Genomic DNA, 18,201 nt, shown 5'->3' with positions numbered 1-18,201 from the left:
TTGCATATTCTTCCATTTATTACAAAAAGAAACACTCGCTTCTGAGCATCTTTATCGATAGAGAAGCGTGGATTATGGCATCTAGGAATTGGGAAACGCTCTCGGTCTACAGCTGTTACGTTTGGAAAATGCACTTCACTTAACATTAATTGTTCACGAAATTCATTCATTCATCTGCATTTCTGGCCATTTTAACGAACTGGCCTTCCCTTTGACGTACTCTTGTGTTCTTTGCGGAGGTCGATTAAAATTTCTCCTTCTAAGGTGAATGAGCGCTTCAATTCTTGTTCAGGCCATGCTTCAGGTGTGAAGGTTCCTTGCAAACGTGACTGATATGGTATAGCCGACACATATTAGGAAAAAAACTAGAAATCCGTTCTAGTAATACAACTGTTTCAAACTGTTGTTACCACTTGCCATGGCCAGTAGAAGATTATGCACTTGTTTGTGCCACAGTGAACAACATCTCACATACAGACCATGATGACTGACACATTTCACGAAAAAGCCAATGCACGGCATTGTTAAGAGACCACTACCCTGGGTTAGACCACGCAGAAAGGTAGTTTAAAATTAACCTCACTCGGTTAAAAAATCTATTGTTCTTTAATTAATTTCCATGGTAACCGTTAACCCGGTTTATGTTCAATGAACTGCCGAAAATAGCGCCCACTCACGATTTTTCGGTAACCCAGTTAATCGTAATTGATTAATTAGAAATAACCTAGTTAACTCTCATAGTGCAGCCGCAGCCATTATATTATTCTAGACACAATGCAACGTGAATTCATTAATTTTTTCACATTTTGCACACTGATTAAATAGACTTCATCGTGTTATGTTCTAAGTTAAATCATTTAAATCAGGAGCCCGTATTTTCTGGAAGAAAAAATAGGGAGTCCAGATGGGGCTCCAGATAGGGGTCTAGATGGGGGTTCAAATGGGGGTCTAGATGGGGGTCCAAATGGGGGTCCAGAAGGGGGTCCAGATGGGGTCCAAAAGGGGGTCCAGATTGGGGGGTCCACGTTTTGTACTGACCCCTCTGTAGGTGCTTCTGGTATATCAGCGAAGGCAGAAATTCGTGACTATATATTATCACGGAACTGCTCTGGTGTGATCAGATTGTACGCTTAGATGCAGCCGACTGTAGTGATAAACATTCTTCTTTCAAAGGGCCGCGTGGGTTACCAGAAATATTATTTATGTTGCTTTTCATAATTTGCGTCAGTCTTCAAAAGGCATGAACTGGCAATGAACATGTCCCAGTCCCCTGTAAAACTGGTTCACTGCAATACCACACATGGAAATAGAATATTGCATTTTAGTTAAGAAGTAACTTAGTATTGGTCAGTACCCTTAGTTTGTTATACAATGGATGAAATAAAGCTAGTTCACTGCTAGTCAGCTTCCCCGGGGTGGGTACTCCCAAAAAAGTTGGGTGGGGGTGTGCGGCCCACTTCCCAAAACCCTTACCCTATTTATGATCAAAGTCTGCAATTTTTGCTACCCTGTTTATGACCTGGCCAAAAATTTGATACCCTATTTATGACCGTTGAGGCTGGCACAGTTGCCCTAAACATACATTATGAAGGGCTTTTGCTGACGGTCTTATTGATAAATTATGATGAAAAAGTAGCTTCTTTCCAAGAAACATACCCAATTAAAGACTAGAGTGCTAAAACCCTACCCTATTTAAGACCAAAATGGCCAAAATCGATATCCTATTTATGACAAAAACGACTAAAACCCCCTACCCTTTGGGGCCACACGTACCTATAGCCCATATAAGGGAGTACCCTCCCCCCCCCCCCCCCCCGGGTCAGCTTCCTACTATAAACCGTTATAGATAGCTAGATATGAAACGTTACAAAAAATAAAACAACAATTCAGCAAACTGGAACCTCGGGATTAAATACAAGAACAATCGTTGTAGCTGTAGCCATGGCTAGTGTGTAGCTTAAAGTCTGATCTGGTATAACTGTAAATTTGTGTGGTTCAACTTTCCACTGAATAAACTATTGACACCCCATATGTATGTATATGTACATTGCATTATGTACAAAGATCACACGTCAAAATATGGAAAGTCATATAAAAGTTATCAACTCTAGCTGTCAATTCTTTGGTTTGAAAAATGCATCTAAAACCATTTGCTTTCTTCCATCATGAGGATCTGCCCTCTTTCTTTTCCTGTCTACTTTAGCAGGCTGTTTTTCATTTTTACCATGACTGTAGTTTTCAAAAGCACTGAACACTTTCCTCATGGCTGTAGAAAGAGCAGCTTTATCTACATCATCCCTTGGTATCCACTTCATTTCCCTGTTTTCATGTGTGGTTTCATCTAAAGTTTCATGTCCAGTGTACTTGTAAGCATATACAACATACTTGTGATGAATGTGTGAAAAATGGTGAGAAACCTCCCCTATGCTTTCTACATTCTTTTTCTGTTCCAGAGTTATCCCCAGTTCACTTTCTAAGAAATTACCCAGAGCTGTGAACATTCCAGTTCCTGGCAAGCTGGATTCTACAGTTGTGTTAGGAAACTCCCACAGACCAGCTAGTAGACCTGTTTTTGGCCTCTGAACAATAAGAAAGTGAGATCCAAGCTCTGACACTCTTTCTAAAACAACAACAGCCAGAGTTTCTTCTTTTGGTTGTTTCTTTTTAGCTTTATGTGGGTAATTACATACTCCAAGGGAAGCATTCCACAATGTAGATGGCAGGCAAAGCTTGCATTCTTCAATATCTGTAACCGTATCATCCCTTACACCACTGTCGGCAGATTTAATGCCTTTCCCACTTAGCAGCATGGAAGCTGATACTTTGTGTTCCTCCACTTGCTTTAGTGCACTGCAATGTTTTTGCAGAGGGCAAGCATGACACTGTGGAGACTGTGGTGTACACAAAGTTGCGCCAAATTCCATTAAAGCCTGATTAAAATCTCCTGGTCTGTCTTCAGGAACAAGCTTGTTAGCAAGTTCCCAAAACTTTTCCACAGCTTGATTACTGGAGCTCAAAGCTCCAATGCTGCAGAGTCTTGACAAAACTCTTATCACATTTCCATCAACCACTCCTGTGCACTCACCAAATGCAATAGAAGCAATGGCACCAGCAGTGTATCTTCCAACCCCTGGAAGCTGCTTCAAGAGGTCAGTTGCCGTGGAAGGGATGTTTCCACTCATTTCCTCAATAACCTAAAGTATGAAAGCACAGATTTAAATATAAGAGATTAAAGGAACGACACTAATCCAAAGTACTAGTATTTAAGTCTCAAAATTATATGCTGGACATGCATGTATATAATTTATGAAAAGAGTTACTTAAATATATTATGAGGGCCTTACTGGAAGAATATCTGCCCATGGTCTCGAAAATATGGACCAAGCACAGTGAGGTCCATACAAAAAAGAGGGGGACATTGGGAGGTACCCAATACCGTAATACCGCAAGAAAATTAATTGGCATATACTGAAATATCATATCGAAAATCGCCTAAATACCGATACCCCACTCCTGTTATAATCGGTCACACTTACTTAAACTTGCATCCATCTACTGTGTTTATTTATTGCAAGCATGTATGCACCATATGTCCCTGTATTTTGGTTATTTTGGTAGTTTGATGGTGAAGTTATTTGTAGGCTACCACAAAACCAATTGTCTCTTACTTTCTTTCTCATCAGGATGCAAAAACAATCACATTGTAGATTAACTGTCAGAAATTGTGTAATCATTTACCATTATGTTAAAGATTTAACGACCTTTATAGCTTACTCATTGATCTTTATAGCTCGCTGTGCTTTGTTTTGCTCAGTGCATTGATCTGTATTGGACAGGAGAGCACAAATGAACAGTACCGCAGTACTGAGCCAAAAGGATGAAAAAACCACATACCGCCAGGCTAGATGATGCCGCGATACTGCACACTAAGATTTAAATTACTGATATACTGCATGAAAAAAAACTCAATACTGTAATACCATTAACCCCAATGTCCCCCTCAAAAAAGACCAAGGGCTGATACTCTGCGGGTATGGTCCTGAGCAAGCTTGGTTAATAAGGGATTTATTACACAACTGAAAAGGTTTTTAGCATATCACAATATTTTCCGCACATTCTGGGAATATTCATGTGGCCTTGAACATAATTATCAACTGCAAAAAAGACTGATTTTTCTTGAAGAGAGTGGACAGTGTTTGCAAAATAAGCTGGCGCCCAACAATCGTCATCACCTACTTCAAACATTTGTGCCGGGTTTTTCTTGAATTTCAAAGTGTATTAATAATGCAGTTTTGTTTCCCTGAGGCAATCAGACCTTTCTGAGGAAATAGATGACCAGGTGAAAAAAAAAAAAAAAACAGTGCCGCTAGTATATGTTAACCTTTCAAACATTGAAACAAGAGTAATTTTTGGTAGCCATTCTGCTGTCATTTAAATGTACACTTATCAGATTTGTTGGCACAACTGCACATCTTCCATGATAAAGCAGGCAACAGACCATGCTGTCTTTTTATTGCCACTGTTGAGAAATCACCAAGGCAAACACGTAAACAAATATTATCTGCTGTTCAAGTTTTGAAAGCAACAATGAAACAATCAGATTATATTTAAGTTGAATTAGCCACAAATTAACCTGGCTGTTAAGATATCCTTGGGTGAATGCAACGGCAGTCGTGAAATGTTACTTTAAGGCCAGAAGTGCTCCAAATGATTCTAAGCAACGGTTTGTGTTTAAGACTACTGAAAAATCAAAAAATCAAAGCAGAAATGAGATTGTATTGATAATTCATGTAAGTGACAGGAAAGATATCACCAGAAGTCAAGCCAACCCTTTCACCATAATGGACCTAATTCATCTGCAGCTCTTTTTCATTACCAAAACTAAAATGATCTTGTTATTGAAACTTTTTTCCTTAAACTTGCACAACTGAAATAAGTTATGGTAATAACATTACAGTTGATTCATGTTACAATTCAATTGAATAGAGTTGCAAGCCAAACATGATACTGCAATATAACAAGTGCCAATGGAATGAAAAGCATTATGTAACATTTAATATGTGAACTTCTAAAGAAACACACCTAAATCAATAAGCAATTTTTCAATAAACTCTACTTAAAAATCACTTTTGGGTGCTAAAAACGCACAAGATTGCACCTAAAGGCACCCAAATTTTCAAACTTTTCCAGTCTCCAACCCAACACACTGACCCCCCTACAGGAGGGGACACTCTTTCCTACATGACTGTGATTGCATCCCAATAGTGTTCCACCTAACTTATGATCTCCTCCGGTTACTTTATTTCAGTTTGAAAACCCTGGTGGGCGCCCGTATACAGGCTACTGTGTACCCATGACCTGATCACGTGATCAAACATTGTATCCCTGGAAATTATACAATTTTGAGGGGCTTTATTTTGTACTTGCTTATCTTGTTTTAGTGAAATGGACCCCTCCCAACTTGTTCGCTGATCTTCTGGTCTAGCGAAATGGATTACATCTTTTAATTCAAAATGCAACAAACCCAAACCAAAACAGTGTTCCACTGACCTTCTTCGCTCCCTCGTGGAGTCTCTTTGCCCGCGAATAATAACCAAGTCCAGACCACATCTCGTTCACTTCCTCCAAACTCGCACGTGACAAGTGTTCAACAGTCGGCCATTTCTCCATCCAGCGAGTGTAATAATCCTTAACAGTAGCGACCTGTGTTTGTTGCAGCATGATCTCAGAGACCCATACAGCGTATGCGCGCTTGTTTGGATCCGTTTGAGACACTCGCTCCCTCCAAGGAAGCTTTCTGTGGTTTTTGTCATACCAAGCCAGCAGTTCGGCGCGAGTTTGCACTATTTCGCCATTTGTGAAGTCGTGCGTGTGTTCCTTTGATCCAACATGGTCCTCACTTTGCGGCTTCAATTTCGTCTTCTTGTTCATACTTCTACCAAATATTAGAGCCAAACTAGCTCAAATTGTACCTTGCAAGGCATATAGATGCGTGGAGTAGGATTGGGGACCAATTTTACGCTTCGCTCATCTCGCGAGTCTGTCGCTCGCGGATTAGTCTCCTGCACAGCCGTTTTTTTTGGGATGTCACGCAACGCTCTGCGTGACATCCCAATAAACGGCCGCGGAGGACTACTCGCGGATTCGATCGCGAAAATCGGCACTTTTGGTATTATCTTTAATTACTAATTTCTTTTGATAAAGGTTTCACTCATCATACGCTCACTGAAGACCACTGAATGCATGCACACAAAAATATTTACAATACAGGATAGAGGAGCCTCCTCACGAAGACTTTGGGCTAGTCACCCAACAGGCTTTTCTCCGTTCACGAACAAGATCGCGTGACGAGTACACCCACCCGTGCAGTGAGCTGAAAAGGATCTGAACTGTCAACTTTTCAAATTCGCTACGCCGCGGGTTAACTTCCAGTTGATGATAAGCTTAGCGTTGGGTGTCTGGAAAACCTGAATAGCGAATAGTCCCGAATAGTGCGAATAGTGGCGAACAGTCGCGAAAAGTGGCGAATAGTGACGAATGTCGTCAATAGTCACCGCTTTAGGTTTAATATCCTGCGTTAATTAATTGTCCAAATAAGCAACAGAATTTCAGTGAATTTATTACCTTTTCTTCTCCGGACTCGGGCTCGGGCTGTCCATCGTCGACGTTAAGAACCAGAAAACACAAGTATAACCTAATAAAGACGTATTTACGCTTTTGGAGCGGTTAAAACAGAAGAAATTACGTTTAGAAACACCTTTTGTCCTGATAAGTGTCTGTGCTTTTTAGTGGGAAAATCCCGTCCTACGTTGCTGCGAGGTTGACTGCGAGATACTGGGTACCCTAATTGCTACCTATTTGCCACTAATTTACCACTATTCGCCACTATTCGAGACTGTCCGCCACTATTCACACTATTCGAGACTATTCGTACTATTCGCTCTTCGCTATTCGGGACTATTCGCTGTTCGCTATTCGCGACTATTCGCTATTCGCTATTCGGGTTTTCCACACACCCCACTATTCGTACTATTCGCTATTCGCTATTCGGGACTATTCGCTGTTCGCTATTCGCGACTATTCGCGACTATTCGCTATTCGGGTTTTCCAGACACCCAGAGAAAAATGGTACAGTTCATGTTATAACCCTCTTGCCATCGTATGTTACTCCTATGTATTTTATGTAACCAATGTGTGTCTGTATGCACTCGTATGTTACTCGTATGTAATCGTATGTTACTCGTATGTACTCGTATTTACTCTTATGTATTCATGTTACTCGTATGTTACTCGTGTGTACTCGTATGTTACTCGTATGTACTCTTGTGGTGTTTTAGTCACGATCCACACACATCGGGTGCTCACCATTTGCCGGAAAGCATCGATCAGTGTTTTACAAAAGAAAAGAGATGGCACCCGCGATAGGAGACTGGAAATAAGAGCAATGAACAACTGGTACAAAAGCCAATAATTTTCGAACAGACTTTCCAGTCTATACTGTATCATTTACTTTCCAGCCGTAATTTCTGGTATTTTTTGGTAAAATCATAAGTACCCAGGCGCTCAAGCCTGCATAAACCTGAAACTCTTCGCTCGAAAGAGACAAGTCATCATCACAACGGTAAATAAGCAATTTATTGCTACTTTGTCAAACAATTCTACAATACAATACAATAAAAAACTAATTGAAATTGTTCATGTATGTTTAAAATCTCAGGTGCAACTTTCGGACGTCAATGTAAGTCCGAAAACTTTCGAAGTGAAAGTTTGCCCTGGAATGATACTGCGATGTGAAATCTTACGCCTGTCTAAGCTATTTCCCATTACACTGTCACTCTGAAGTTCAAAACTCAACAAACGGTCGCGTTTTATGCTGCCGCCATTTGAAGCAAAAGAAGCCGTCTGCAAACTGAACTGCTAAAACTTGGAGTAAGAAAAAATTCAAACATTACTCATTTGACACACTTTCCAAGCTATTGAGGTTTGAACGTTCAAGTGTTAGAAAATTAAAATTAACCTTTGTGAGGGTTACTGGTACAGAACCCTGAGTAACTCTTACGTCCAAAATAATTTTAGGGATACAAAATAACCTTTAGGGCAGTTTTCAATTGAGTGTCGTAAAACTCACTCAATGCCAATGAAACAGGAGACAGACAAACCAGGGAACAAATATTCGAAATAAATACAGCAAATACTTGCAGTCGGGGCGAAGCGAGGGAAAATGTGTCCAAGCGAGTCATGATTGGTTTTGATCTTCGTTTGGTTTTGATCTCGTTCGACACTCAAGCGAAAATAGTTCTAAACGTAAAACGCTAAAAACAGTTTTGGCAAACATCGATTTGGCTCAGGGCTGTCAGACATACTATACTGATGGTGACCTGCCTGTAGACATTCCCTGACCCTTGTCCGAGTAAAGGATATGAAATGAGAGACATGCTGCATGCTGACGGATGATGGTGTCTAACCACAAAAAAAATTATGACCTTTTTGTGACGCGACTAACGATGACGTAACAGAAGTATGTGTAAAAAACGCTATTCCTTCCACTTGTACAAAACCCAGCTATGGAAAATTTTTCTAACAGGCTAAGTGTATCAGAATATCTTTCACCAAGGGGTTGTATTCCCTGATGAAGGTAGATTAATACCATGGACCCAGTCCTTTGCAGCCAAGCAGCAAAAAGAGAAGTCACAGGAGTGAGTTCAAGTTCGAGTTGCAAGTAATACTGTTCCTCTTCAATGGCTATGAAAACTACAATCATTATTACTTCCCAACTAACAAATTTAATTCGGTTTTAAACTGATGTGTAAAATTAATAAAGAAGGTTACCTTACCTGCATAGCTAATCATTCTCAAGCTAATGAGAATGTTTATCACTTAATAAAGATAAATTAACCGCCAGAGCGTGTTTGAAAAGCTGATTTTAGGTGTGTCATCCGAGGGTTTAGAACACACAGACTGTACGTTCGTAACATGAGCTGTAGCTATGTCGAAGTTAATATACCAGTTGATAATTACATAAGTATTTCACTTTTCTGCCGACGCAACACTGACAATAGAAACTAATAAACTTGCTCAGTGTTAATCCAGCTAATAATAAAACCCCAGCAACTAAAATTCGAAATCCAAACGCACATTTCAAACTTGAATTTGAATTCATCGAAAAGATAATCCGCAGGAAAACTTTCCTTAATAGACATAGTCTTGGACATTATATTTAACTGTGTGACAACTGCTATTATACATTCACATAGATTACTATGCGATGAACTGCAGACAGCAGCCAGCCAGCATGTTCACTCTTCAACATAGTTTTTGACTATTCTCTGGGCTTGCCTGACATACTGTTGTTGTTTGTAGTAAATCCTGACAACTCCTTTCACTGCTACAAAGCTGATGCCACCCTGAAACAAGTCCACATTCTCAACGTTAGCTTGCCCTATAAATGATTGTTTCTAATTTGTGAGGCAAAATACTCGCATCAAAGTTCAACTTTGATTAAAGCATTGTTAACAGAGGGGTACGGTTATGAAACATTACCTACATAAAGATAGTTATTCGATTACACCACATACATTTCAGTACCCGGCAAACTTTACTCTGGTTCCATGGGTCTTCTCTTTCCTATTTTCCCAATCAAATGCCTGGGATGGGGGATACTCCTTATAATGGCCTATATACAGTGTTCTTAAGTAGGTATGTGAAAGAGGTACCTTTTTTCAATAACAGGTATACAAAAGGGATACCTTTTCGGTAAAAATGGTACACAAAGGGTGGAGCCTCCGGGTAGAAAACTTTGCAGTTATATGAGCCGTGAAGTGGCTAACTGATCGCCGTGACAGCTTTTTCTCTTCAGTAGCAGAGAGAGGAAATAAAACCTCTGGAACTTCAAAGGAGCCAACAAAGAGTACTGTCAAGGTTTCTGTTGGAAGTAGGAAGGTCCATGACTATGTACAATGTTTTCTTACGAATGAGTTATGTAATCAGAATGTTTCTATTGGTCCCCCAGGCAGAGGTAAACCACTAATTGTGTTTTGTACACAGACAAAGCTAAAAAATCAAACAAAAACATAGATGTACAACAAAGATCTTTGGGTTTCCCTCTGTTAACTATGTTTCTACACATTATTTGCAGACTCCACAGACAAAACATGCAAGTAGTTCAGATGAGTGCTACTAACATGTTATTCAGGTTTCAGTTCATTATATATCAGATACTCACCAGAAGGGCTCGATGAAGACTTGAATGAACAAAGCCAAAACACAGTTTGCCAATAAGCGTGGAAATTGTTGGCAGTATCAGAGCTCCACAGAGCAACCTTGTCAGGGACACTGGGTCAGATAGTGGTGTGGGTTCAGCTGGTGTTCGTGTGGCAAAACCCCCCGCTAAACGAGGCAGAAAAAGACTGAGAAATGACATCTTGCTGACATGGCGTCTCCACAGTCTCAACACATGATCTTCCCAACGAACCATTTTTCCAAGTATAAGTGCCAATGGTATAGTTGGAAGTCCAACAAATAAAAACAAGGGATCTGCTTTCTCCATAACTTCAAGCCCTTCTTTGTGGCCCAAGACCTGCATTACTGTCACTGCTCCATAAGTGACTGCTGACCAATACAATGACCCCACAACAACCCCTGCTGCAGCAATAGGGCAGAATTTGTGGATGAGTTTGTCCAAGAACTCCACAGTTTGAAGCAAAACTCCTAATGGAGGAAAGACAATGATATATTCAGCATTGCACTGTGGGCATGACACCTTAGTTGTTGAACTTCCAGCTTGTTTTTCATCAATCCAGCGCTGCAGACAAATCTGATGAACCCACTTTGTTGTCCCACGGCAACGGCAAGGCCGAACCCATTGTGACCAAGGTTCATCTTCTTCAGTAGCAAAACATACCCAGCAGCGCCTGCAGCATGAAATTACAAACATACCAGTTTAAAATTGAATTTCAACAATAAACAATGTACAGTATATACAGTGCAGTGAAGTGCAAATAAGCTTTCATAATGAGCAACAATATAACCAGTAAAGTTTCCTTCCTGGATGTTGATATAGAAACCCCCCCCCCCCCCCCTTCTCCCACTGCCTATAACAGCTCCCCCATTTGTAGATCCACCAAAAATCCCTTCGGTTGTTGTATAAGCTAAGCTCTCCTAAGTCACACTTGGTGTGAGTACCATCCTCAGTATTGTTTTTAACAATGGGCTTTTGTATTTAAATACTTTCTTATTATAAGACAGTCTCATAAATCTGGTCCAAAGATCTTCCTAGTTTATTGTGATACTACAAACTATTGGACAGAACTTATGTACAATGTATCTCTGCAATGTTATGGCTCAAAGTACACAGCTTGCTAAAACATAGGTAGGTTCTGTTCCCACGGAAATACAGTACTGTAATAAATCATTTGGCCATTTCTATGCAAAAGGTTGGGCAAACTGGGAAAACAAAACAGGTAAACCCAAGCAAAAAATAGCTGCATAGAGAACACGCCTCCTACTGAAATGTGAAGGAAATAAGAGCAGCAACCTGAAGTAACCTGAAATCCCTGGCGTCGTGTAAAGGATACATGTAGAACATATTCTTACATAAGATACACGTTAAGCAAGAGCATGGAAAGCTTGTTTTTCGGGGCCTGTGTATTTAGCAGGCAAAAGACCATCCAAAACATGCATGTACATAAGTCATCACCATAACTTTTGGTATTATGACCTACTGACAAGTATATGTATTTGTTAATCTGAAACCTGAAATCTGTTTTTGCAGTCATTTCAACAAATTTTTGTGTTGAAAGAACATTCAAAGCTAAGTTTAACTGCCATTTTTGTAAGACAACAATGTTCCACATAACTATAGGTCATATTTGAGCCTTAATATTTTCCAAAAACAAACTGACAAATAATTGAGGGTCTAACATAGGGTTGGTGGGATGCGGGATGAGGCTTTTTTCGCCACCAGTATGCAGGATGGAAGGAAATTTGAAGGCAGGATGCAGGATTGCAAGGGGCCAGTAGGAGGCAGGAAAAGATTATCTCCATGGCGGGAGGCGGGAAATGCTTATTTCTTCATGAAGAAAATGGGATGTAAGAAGTTGACACAGTCAGGTAACTTGATTTTTCATTTTTTGTCTGCTTTTTCAAAGTCTATCTGAATTTCTAATCCTTAAATCAGCAAATCACTTTGCAGTCTGACTACTGTCTCCTGTTTAAATAAACACCTGTCACATTTTAACCTGATAACAGTGGATAACGATCAGCAACACCAAACTTAGGAAGACATAATATGACACCGGGGGCACCCAGTCTTCAATGACTGACCTCCATTGTCCCACACGATAACAGGAGCAAACAGGTTTGAAGAGTGTTGCTAGATTGATTCTAGATTGATTCTAGACCGGTAAAACTTTCACTTGATCTAATCAGGCCATGTCAATTCCCGTAGAGTTTACAGTCGTATATCTTTCTCTTGGTCAGGAGTGATCACGTCAGACACACAGCCCTGGCTACTATGTGCCAACTTCGCACTGTCAAAAATCAAAATGGCATGGTGTGCACGTGAACACAGAGGTATTGGGTTGTATCTGGATTGCTCCTAAATAGCTAGCTTTTATCTGTGTCTTTGAAATGAAAAACATAATCGATTGGCCAACCACTCATCACATTGGAGCCAAATCAAAAGTCAGAGCATATTAATTCAATTGAAATGTGGGTCACGGCCTACCAAAATTTTTGTGGGTGTCTACACACAGAAATCTCCTGTAGAAGCTCCTTTGTTGATGAAATACAGTGAAATCACAAGGGATTTGGCAGCAAGAGGCAGGTGCAGATCCATACCGGTTTCCACCGTTTTAAGGAAATCACTCAGAATTTTCATAATAAAAAAAAAATTATAGATATGTATATATTTTTAATAAAAGTAAACTGCAAGTTGAACCTTGAAAATAGTTTTGACATCTATTTTTTATCAATTCTTTTTTGCCAATTACTGGGAATAGACAAGGGTCATAGGCACGTTCTGGCAGCAAAATTTTACAGCTGGAAAATCATTAGTCTCCCGACGGCAGTCACGCCATCACATCATCGCCGCAAGGCTTCATCCAAGGAGAATGGAACCTGCAAATATATTGTCTGACTGACTCAAAAAGCCAAGAAAGGGTACTTTAGGTAGTTGAAATTGAAAAAATTTCCCGGGGGAGCATGCCCCCAGACCCCCCTAAATCGGTCAACATTTTTCCTAGATCCGTGCCTGAGAGGATATGTCTGACATTGCTATGATGAGAACTTTTGATATCTCCACAAGTGCACTCCGAGTTGTGGATCAGATCACAGCTACCCAGACATACTTTTTCTTAGATGAATTCGGTAAAGAAGATTAAGGGTGAATCAAAGTCAGGCTTTCGTATACCCAAGAGTTACTGCTGGAAGTATCATAAAGGCTTCATGTTTGTTGGATGTTATAAACATTCCTGCCCATTACTTCAGAAGAATCATCAAATGATGATTAATTGCAACAATTATCATCCCTTCAATGGAAAATCTCTTGCTGCCAATTCTGCCACTCCCAACACCAGTAAAGGTAGAACAACTTGAACTTTTGCTGGAAGGGTATTACTTTCATAATCAAGTGTTCTTAATTGATGGATCTCAGTATGGCTTTCATCCTTTTTCTGTTGGTCAAAGTAGATCTTATGAATCTCCTAATTTACTATCTTCCAGACAACAACCTGAAGTGGTTGATCAAAAAGGAGCTAAGGAGCTGAAGGCCCATAGGTTGGCTGGACCTTTAGATTCGCCACCATTTCCTGTTTCCAGAATATCGCCCTTGGGTATTGTTCCAAAGAAAAGCCCAGGGGATTTTCGTATGATCTGTCACATTTCATATCCCAGTGGTGAATCTGTTAATAATGAGATTTCCCATGAACATTCAAGTGTTCAAAATGCTAATGTTGACAAGGGTATCAAATTGATAAGACAGACAGGTGTTGGTCCTTATAAATATAACAATCTCAGCATTTTACCTGTAACGGTAAATCCCCAAGATTATCATCTTTTGGGCATCAAATGGAATGGATGATATTATTTTGATACATGCAAGCCTATGAGGTTTTCCAGCACTTGCAAAACCTGTGAGACTTTCAGTACAGCAATCAACTGGATTAATTGCCAAGGATAAACTTTGTTTAGTTAATCTCATTCACTTGCTGGATGACTTTCTCCTTATTCAGCCAACAGCAAGTCAGTGTTCAATGAGTCTTCGACTGTCTTAGGTCTGTGTGATTTTTTGGGCATTCCCATGGCACCAGAAAAAAAATGTTTGGCCTTCTACGATTTTGACATTTGCAAGCGTGGAGCTAGACACTATTCATTGTGAATTTCACCTCCCTGAAGATAAGTTATTGAGATGTTCACAATAATTTGATTGCCAGCTTTATCAAAAAGGAGAAGGCAACATTGAGAGAGTTATAGTCGCTTACTGGGGTACTAAATTTTGCTTGTTCAGTTGTTGTTCCAGGCCGTACCTTCTTCCGTTGGCTTATTGACCATTGGGCTCAAAAGGCCAGGTTATTGTTTGCATATATATATATATATATTTTTTTTTTTACAACAGTACTACAATTACTAATTACAGAAGTGATACAACTACTAACACGACTTACCCTAATTAACAATACAATGCAATTACACATGCTACTGACAATACTAAAATTTGCATAATTTACTCTACAAAACAATACATTTACCCTTTATAAGTTACGAAACTAATACCATTACTGATGCTTCTTACATTCATATTAGAACAATAGTAGTAAGACACTAATAACTGATTTTGCCACTGAGACTGATTATATAAGGTAAATTGAATTAATTAATTTAAATTTTGCATTTTTCAGCTTTCCGTTGCAAAGATAGCACTGACTTCAATTCGAGAAAATTGAAAGTTTTTTTCCAACATTTTGCAATAATATAAATAATAATATTTTTGAGTTTGCACTATTTAAATCCCAAATGTCTGGGTGAGGTTTGTGCTTGTATTTGGGGGAAGATCATAGTCCTTAAATAGTAGCAGTTGTTTGTATATCCACGTAGTTTAAGGCTGATTTGCTTACTTGGCCACAGTTTATAAAAGAATATAATGGTAAATCATTTTTCCTTAATGAGAAAACAGTGTAAGTCTCCTGTTATTGACTGATGCAGTGGGGGCACCTGGTTTTGGAGCTCTATTTGGTACTCACTGATGCTATGGAGAATGGCCCATTTGGTGGCAAGGTCAAAATATTGCTATCCTCGTATTTTACCTATTGTTCCGAGTTTACTGTTGTGGGGCAACAATATAAGGGACAAGTGCCTTACATTTTTTACTGATAATGAGGGCATTAGTTCACATTTCGATTCATGGCACAGTACAAGGCCCACTTTTTATTAATCAGAAGGGGTTGCCAGTTTTGAGAAGCGATTTTTGTAAAATGCTTTGCTCAGTTATTCAACTGTGCAACTTGGACCCTAAGAGGTATAAAGGACACAGCTTTAGGATTGGTACTGTTACTCATGCAGCTGAACAGGGCTTTACTGACACAAAAATTAAGCAACTGGGTAGATGGAAATCTGATGATTTCAAAACATATATCAGGATAACTTCTCTGGAATCTGTTTCTTAATTCTATGTAGAGGGGATTCCCATGTTATTGCCTGCAAAAGTGGCACGACTTTGGGATCCCATTTTTGATATCCTGCACCTGGTGAGTTTTATCTATAAGATCAAATTCCCCATTATTTACTATACTTCATTAATGCATTACGTTTACATTACTTATAATACTTCATTTGTCAGAATGGAATTTGTGCTGGGGTGGGGTGTACTCTTGCTTTGCAAGGTCTTTGGCGGTTTATGCCCTCACCTTCGCAGGCAATACATATTTAATCAAAAGCTTGTGTATTGGATTTTCAGAGTTTAATAAGCGGGCTATGTGTTGAATTTCACATAGCCATTTTTCTCCATCCTGTTGTTTGTATTGCCCTTACGAACAGAGCTCAGCACACATTTCATTCTCATTAGGGTTTGTTGTTATAATGGGTAAATTGAAACATAAATTACTTTTAGTGCAACTGTGCCAGCCACAACAGTCTGAAATAGGGTGTCTAATTTTTGGTCAGGTCATAAATAGCAAAGGGAAAATTGAAGATTTTGGTCATAAACAGGGTAAGGGTTTTGGGGAGCAGGCGGCACATCCCCACCCAATTTTTTTTTGGAGTCCCCCCCTCCCCCTTCACGGCCTCAACAAGAAATTTTTTCTTCATTTTCCTTTGTCCAGTCTGGTAAAATATTATCTATATTCAAAAAACTTTCTACCATTTTACAAGACAGGGGGAAAATGTTTCTAAATTATAATGACATCATTTTTGTGTCTGTCCTCTAATAGATCATAGGTAAAAACCAATCGAAATGCGAGAATAACTTGACATATTATATAATCTGTTGTAGATACTGTAGTGAGTAGTCTAGCAGCCTGGAGTTGCTGACAAAATGTCGGCCACCTCTTCGTAACCACTAAGAAGCAACCGTCATTTTGTTAACAAGGGCTCACTGCTAGCTACTCACCATTTATCACAGAATAGATAGTGAGTAGCGTAGCCAATCAGAGAACCGCCTTCGTGATAGAGCGCTAGTAGATTTATACTAAATATATTTAGTGGAATTCTACTTGAACACTAATGCAAATGCTGTAATTGATTGGCTGAGCCATTGCACACTATCAGCCATTAGTGTGCAGTGGCTTGGTGTGGTTGACAAAATTGCAACGTTTCCTTGTTTCTCTGAAGTTTTGAAAAACGTTGTCAAGCAAATGGATAATGAAATTCCTGAGAAGACTAAAAGAAGAACATTCGTGGTTTCTTGAAATAAAAAAATAGAACTTTTTTTAAAGAAACTGCTAAGCACGCATACACAACTGCAAATGTCAAATTGACAATTCAGTCCTCGCAAATTTTCCAAAGCATGAAGTTTAATACCAAGACTAGATATAATTGGAATCGTTATTTAAAGCAAATTTTGGTTAGAAGTCTACTAAAACAATTAGATAATTCATTTCAATGAGGTGATAGTTGATGAGGCCAAAGGCCAAATCAACCATCACCTCATACAAATCTCAAGCTCATAATCTAATTGCTAATTAGATTATGCACTCTCAATTCCTATGCTTGACAGTTGATTTGGGCTGCCTCCTTGTCATTTATCTGAAGCTCATAATATAATCTGCATGTTAAATAGAAACATAGACCATGTTTTCTACCCTGTAACAAATAATGATCTCGCTCTGATGTCAATGACTAGGACAGACACTTCTTGCAACGGACAGTAAGATTGTTTGCCTGAGAGAGAGCTAACAGTGTAAGAAGTTATAAGAGAATGACTGGGCTAAATTGCCCAATTGTTCAGATAGTGTTTTATTTAGTTGAAAATAAAACACATGAGATTCCAAACTCCCCAGAACGTGAGACATACATAACAAAATGCGTGACGATCGCTTCCTTTGCAAGAAGTTTAAAGTTCTTTCGCTTTCGTGCAGATTATGGACATGTTTGCAGCACAAGCACGAATTGATCAAAAGAGTGAAGATCCACTAGTGTTGACTACATGAGCGAAATAAAATATAAACATTAAAAGGTCTTCTCGTTCTGCTGGTTCATTAAGAATAAAATATGCTAATTTTCTGTATTTTTAAGTCAAGCTTAGCTAGCTTATCGAAAGCACAGTGTAAGCATTTTCTCACTGAACAAAGTACAGCTCGATTATTTCGCTTAAGCTAACTTACCTTACATCCCAGTCATCTGCGCGAGAGGAAGCCATTCAAACACTCAGAATCTATTCCGTGAATGGAAGCATCAAGACAAAAAGCAAAGTGATAGCTGAGAGATTTCCGTCTGTATTCACACAACACAAAAGCAAACTTCCAACATGGCGTCGAATGACCAAGTTGACTTTTATCCAATCAGAGGCCACAACAGGACAAATATACTTCCGGTTTCGATTGATTCGGAATTGATGAAAATTTAGCAAAAAAAGTTCAAAATTCTTAGTCTATTCTTGATGAATCTAGCCATTAAAAACAATTTGCATTTGTTTCCCTTCGCTTGTTGTTTATTTCCCCTTTTCTATGTGCGCTGCTTAGCTGATCGAGATCGATATTTAGGGTTTATTTA

At 39.2% G+C, this 18,201-nt stretch overlaps 2 protein-coding genes across 2 annotated transcripts; both read right to left on the bottom strand.

Moving 5' to 3' along the window:
- Nucleotides 1–587: 587 nt before the first annotated feature.
- On the bottom strand, nucleotides 588–7,197 carry LOC110049139 (adenine DNA glycosylase-like). Its single transcript, XM_020754956.2, has 2 exons — nucleotides 5,551–7,197; nucleotides 588–3,194 (listed from the first exon to the last, which is right to left on the bottom strand). The coding sequence occupies exons 1-2, from the start codon at nucleotides 5,929–5,931 to the stop codon at nucleotides 2,115–2,117; spliced, it is 1,461 nt and encodes a 486-aa protein (XP_020610615.1). The 5' UTR covers nucleotides 5,932–7,197; the 3' UTR covers nucleotides 588–2,114.
- Nucleotides 7,198–7,617: 420 nt separating this feature from the next.
- LOC110049239 (E3 ubiquitin-protein ligase MARCHF5-like) lies at nucleotides 7,618–18,002 on the bottom strand. The gene is made up of 3 exons (XM_020755058.2): nucleotides 17,814–18,002; nucleotides 10,223–10,910; nucleotides 7,618–9,404 (listed from the first exon to the last, which is right to left on the bottom strand). Exons 1-3 carry the CDS (start codon nucleotides 17,846–17,848, stop codon nucleotides 9,297–9,299), a joined length of 831 nt encoding a protein of 276 aa, XP_020610717.1. The 5' UTR covers nucleotides 17,849–18,002; the 3' UTR covers nucleotides 7,618–9,296.
- Between the last annotated feature and the right edge of the window lie 199 nt (nucleotides 18,003–18,201).

Source organism: Orbicella faveolata, unplaced genomic scaffold (genome assembly GCF_042242905.1).
Source record: "Orbicella faveolata isolate gen_17 unplaced genomic scaffold, um_ofav_v1 contig_1, whole genome shotgun sequence".
In the NCBI taxonomy this organism is placed as follows: Eukaryota; Metazoa; Cnidaria; class Anthozoa; order Scleractinia; family Merulinidae; genus Orbicella; species Orbicella faveolata.
Note: the sequence above shows the minus strand (reverse complement) of the source record. Positions and strands in the feature narration are given on the sequence as shown.

What these genes read in the sequence shown, in the direction of transcription:
- LOC110049239 (XM_020755058.2), bottom strand. Translation starts at nt 17,848, where the DNA reads ATGGCTTCCTCTCGCGCAGATGACTGGGATGTAAG. An exon ending in GCAGATGACTGGGATGTAAG is followed by an intron (nt 10,911 to 17,813) that starts GTAAGTTAGCTT and finishes TTCATGCTGCAG; the next exon opens with GCGCTGCTGGGTATGTTTTG. An exon ending in GTCTTCATCGAGCCCTTCTG is followed by an intron (nt 9,405 to 10,222) that starts GTGAGTATCTGA and finishes GACTTGTTTCAG; the next exon opens with GGTGGCATCAGCTTTGTAGC.
- LOC110049139 (XM_020754956.2), bottom strand. Translation starts at nt 5,931, where the DNA reads ATGAACAAGAAGACGAAATTGAAGCCGCAAAGTGAGGACCATGTTGGA. An exon ending in TCCACGAGGGAGCGAAGAAG is followed by an intron (nt 3,195 to 5,550) that starts GTCAGTGGAACA and finishes TTCATACTTTAG; the next exon opens with GTTATTGAGGAAATGAGTGG.